Source organism: Berghia stephanieae, chromosome 1, assembly GCF_034508935.2.
Source record: "Berghia stephanieae isolate SIO BIC M18660-M18661 chromosome 1, UCSD_Bste_1.3, whole genome shotgun sequence".
NCBI classification, from domain to species: Eukaryota; Metazoa; Mollusca; class Gastropoda; order Nudibranchia; family Aeolidiidae; genus Berghia; species Berghia stephanieae.
The window spans coordinates 184,364-189,363 of NC_088360.1; the positions used below are offsets into that span (position 1 = coordinate 184,364).

The 5,000-nt window shown below is 35.7% G+C and overlaps 1 protein-coding gene across 2 annotated transcripts in view; it reads right to left on the reverse strand.

The window, feature by feature from the left end:
* Window positions 1-3,015: 3,015 nt before the first annotated feature.
* LOC144963118 (tRNA:m(4)X modification enzyme TRM13 homolog) overlaps window positions 3,016-5,000 on the reverse strand; it is a gene marked incomplete at its 5' end in the record, with an annotated part of 9,866 nt that continues 7,881 nt past the window's right edge. For both annotated transcript variants that reach the window (XM_078896791.1, XM_078896782.1), the window contains 2 exon segments: window positions 3,016-3,303; window positions 4,458-4,638. In XM_078896791.1, the coding sequence (XP_078752917.1) occupies window positions 3,105-3,303; window positions 4,458-4,638 (380 nt within the window).

Here is a 5,000-nt window from a genome sequence, read left to right on the forward strand (position 1 = left end):
GGTTCAAACCCCACCACCGCCGCGAAAAAAATTTTTATTCTCTATTGTCTTCTGGCACTTTTCTACTCACTTCATATCTTGTTGTTACCAACATAAGTGCCTGCTCCACTCACTTTTTGAATTAAAAATTACCCCATACACCGGAGCATACTCAATGTCTCAATCGTTCTATGTTATATGTTTGTGATGAGAATATTGGCTATTAAGCTTAACTGCTGGTCAAAATTATTTCGCGAAGGTGGTGAACGAATCGGCGATCTCAAGAAGTGGGTGAGAGAGGGATCTAGAAATGACTTTGGGTTTGAAACGAATATTTTTGTGTTCGTGGATAGCTCACACGGTAGAGCCACGCTCTCACCTGCCAGGCGGAGTTGTCGTACCAATAAGGTCGCAGGTTCAAACCCACCACCGCCGCGAAAAAAATTTTTATTCTCTATTGTCTTCTGGCACTTTTCTACTCACTTCATATCTTGTTGTTACCAACATAAGTGCCTGCTCCACTCACTTTTCTGAATTAAAAACGTTTACCCTGTGTGTTGCATCATTGTAAATCGCGACTATAAGCAGTCGTTAATTTTCTCATGCTTGCAACTTTTACAAATCAGACAATTCCCTCTTAAATAGGCATAGAAATGAGATAAGGAAATTTTGAGGAATAGGACCCTTTCTTTAAAAGCAAATTAATAAAAATAGTAAGAACCAAAATGTTTATTCTATTGAATAGTTCATGTGAAGTTATAATGTGCACATAATTAAAGACGCATTCTTTTAACTAAATAATGAGTCAGTTTATTATCGATCCATGCCCCGAGTCATAAGTGCTGAACATCAATAATGACTCGAGATCGAACGCGCGTTTTTGCTAGTACTGGTATATATAATATCAATGTAAGTGTTTTAAAGGGTTTTAGGGCGCTTGCAGCACAATTATGTCATATCAACGCCAGTAAAAAGGAAGAAAATGAGATAGTAAAAGGTTATAGAATTACAATTAATGCACCCAAGATAAAGTAAGACAAATGGGAATTGATTCAGAAAAGGAACAGGTATAGATTCCAAGAGCACCGTATCAGTGTACTTAGTTTGAGATCACCTAAATGTCTCATCCTGATCCAAGCACAGGTCCCTACTAAGAGGAACACACTCAAATGTTTACAAAACAAAAAATATATATGTAAAACTAACAAATATTACAGTGCATAACAGAGAAATGATTTACAAGAAAAAAAAAATACCATCTCCCAGAACTCTAATTATACATTTGACTGTTTCTCCCCCAGCCAGAAATAACAGAGTAATCCCATTCTAAGACAAAGACAGAAAGCATGTTGGAAAACAGATATGGGGGGATAGAAGAAACAGTATGTGCTTTCCTGTCCACTGTGGGAGGTCAGGAACCCCACCCAGTCAATGTAAGTGTAAAATAATATTGATAATAGCTGTGAGCCAATACAGTATTCAAAAAGAGCGTGTTCTATAATTCGTGGTTACAAAATTAAAGAAAATAAAACAAAAATAATAAAAATGAAAATAAATTTAAAAACAGCAACAATATGTGGGACAATAACAAACAGTCTCTGTATCCAAACCAGAAAACCCATAGGTTTTGCAGGACCAGAAAGGACGACGGTTGAAGATTTGCTCCATGAGATCACACAATGTTTCTGTTTGTTATTTCTAAGGGTTTTCCGTCACCTGCGACACATTTAGATCATTTCGATGCGAGTAAAAAAGAAGAAAAATGGGATAGTCCAAAAAAATTGTAGATTTACAATTGAAAGCAAAGGGGAATGGTTTAAATAGGGAACAGATGTAGATTCCAAGAGCACCCTATCAGTGTTCTTAGTCTGAGATCACCTAAAAGTTTCATCCTGATACATGCACAGGTCCCCTCTAAGAGGAATACACTATACACTTGACTGTTCCAACGACTCCAACAAGGGAAAGGACAAAACCAAGTAATCTCATTCCAAGACAAAGACAAAAAGCAATTGGAAATATATAGGGGTATAGTAGAAACAGTAAGAGACCTCCCTGCCCAATATGGGAATGAGAGGTTGGGAACCCCACTCAGAGATCACACACTCCTCCCTGGATGCACAAGATGTCATATGGTAATGCGATAATTTTTCTTGTTAGTTTAGTCTGAAATATGTTTTGCTTTGAAGTATTTCATTTATAAAAGTGGTGCATTGGAGTTGTTCCTCAGTATACACTAAATCTCGTGTACAACAGCCTCGGTTGCAATGGGAGCTTGCCTACAATGGGAAAAATCCCCATTTCATGGCCTCTATAATTCATACAAATAATGTATGGCTATATCATGGAAATATTTCTTGGAACACGGCTACAAGGGGGTGTGTGAGTTGAAAGTTAAGCACCCAGTTGAGAAAAACTATGTACTCAATAAGAAAAGAGGAAGGCACACATAACACACATGCCTTATTGGGAGCAGAGAGGTTAGGACTGTGCGTTACTTTAGTTTTGAAGTGAGTAGATTTTGTCAGTTGCACAGTTGGAAAGGTGGAAGGTAGAATTAACCATTGCATTGTTCCAACCCGCCTTGTGCCCTGAAATAAGTGAGGGGGTGATGTATGGCGATTTTGGAGGGGGTTACAGGAATGGAGGTCAAAGTCACATCGTCTGATTCATTTACTTAGGGAAGTAACTCGATATTTACTTAAGGAGGTAACTCAAAATGTGTTCCTTGTCTGTATTGTTTACTTCCCTCAGTATTGCTTCCCTTCAAATTCCGTATGCATGGATATAACCGGACTCAGCTAGAACGAGGATTTTTTGTTAGTCCCACTATCCCCATTGTATCCTAATTCCACTGTATTTTTTTCATCAAGCAAACAGTTTCAACAATGACACCCACAGTGAAGTCTGCGTTGTTGAATCACAGGTAACATCACTGTAACTTCTCTCCTGATGAAAAAGGTGAGATATCTATTCAGGTTGAAATGAAATCAAACCCTACCTAAAGATTTAAATATTTGACTCAAGGACACCTACTTTGTATTAAAAATTGTTTTATTATTTATATTAATCATTTTCATTTTTCCTTACATTGATAGTAACAAATTTTCCGAGGCCAACACCTGCTAGGAAATAACTGTTTTGGCGGCTGTGGCAATTAATACAATATTTTCTGGCGTGATGACATCAGCAATATATTCTCTCAAAAAACAATGTAAGCTCTTGGATTGAAGGTATTCAATTCTTCCTTGGTCAATAATCCTCTTAGCTTTCCGCCCAATGGTTTCCCTCTCCAGGACTGATAATTTTTCTCTTAATGATACACTGAGGAGAATAAAAAGAGTCAAGTCAAATTGTATGTAAATAAATAAGTCTAAAGGTCTGAGATAAGGTGATGGCAGTCATTTGAGCTGTTTTAGAAAAAAATAACAAAATAAATAAATGTATTCTTGACTTTCAGATTATTTCTTTGCTTTCACTGGTAATCAAAGGATTTTCCTATGGCTCCATATTTTCATTAAATTATTTTCTAGTCTATAGATACTGACTTACTCAAAACATGTGACATAAAACTTTACAGAGAAGTAAATTCAAAACCCTCTGAGGCAAAACTATTGTGTTTATAATATGACAAGTTGCACGCCTTTTAATTCATTAAGTTATCCACGATTTGTGTCAACTGAACATAAATACATTTGACCAATAAATAACCAGAGTGATTATAAATCTTTAGCAAATAAAATTAGCTTTAATGACCACAGCATGGTCTGTCATGATTTGGGTTCAAACCTTGAAAAGCAATTTTCTGAGTTTTTCTTTTGTTCCTTTGTGGGGTATTTTTTTTCCATTTTCTATTTATAATGCTCCAAACCTCAGGATATGTATACTAAGTACATTACTGATTGCAAAAATCTGAGACAGGTCAACACTATTGTGTGTAATGAAAACCTGCAAGTGAAAAAAAAAACATCAGATACAACAACCCTGTTATAACAAAGACACATCAGAGTCCCATTTCTTTCTTCTTAGATAAAACTCCTAACAGAATTACATAAATGTCGACAATCCCACTTATCAAAACGACCCTGAGACATCGAATTAAAAGCGCAATCCTATAAAAAACAAACAACAAATAAAAAAAACTTGCTTGCTGAAAAATGAAATTCAACTTGCTAAGGCTACTAAGGGCCATACATAACTGGCTTTCTTGTGTTGCTTTGCACATTAGACTCCCTTTGTCATGAATTAAGATGTTCTCATCAATACGGAACATGTAAACAAAGTCCGTTATGCTTACAGCACTTCATGGATTAACCTGATACAAATTCAGTTAAAGCAAAATAATTTCAATGGTTTCCGCAGATCGTTATATGAGGCTTATAACACTGTTAACAAAACTAAAACCTTAGATAATCATGCAATGAAGAAACTCAGCCTTTTCATTAAAGCCAGATAATGAGATAATAAGTGAAATTTACCCATCTCCTGCATCAGGACCAATCAAATCCTCCACTCTGTGTTCCTCCTCTTCTCCTTCTTCTTTACTTGCAGCATTATTCGCCATGTTTTCTCCGGGATCCAATATTGTCTTTGATATTTCATTTTCCTCTGTGTTAACTTGATCTTTTACCATGGCAGACTTCTTAGTGGTCGTTTTACCTGTGAGGTAGATGAAAAACTTTTTTTGATGACATGCATAAAATATGTCCAGTAGTATTCATAAAAATATTAGTACCTTTAAACTATCAAAACCAACCTTTTATGTTTTGTCTATTTCATTCATTTTAAAAAGTTTGACTTCTGCTGTCTTGAAATCATATTGATTTAATGTTCAACATTTATTTATCATATATACCTTATAAATATTCCAATAACAATAATAAAGAAAAATAAATAAATAAACATTATTGGTTGATTCCCTTGATATGGTCAGAAGTCCTTGGTCCAGGCCTAGAAGTGATTCAGGAAAATATTTTTCCCTGCTTTTTCCCGGTTTTTTCCTGGTTTTTTCCAGGCTCTTG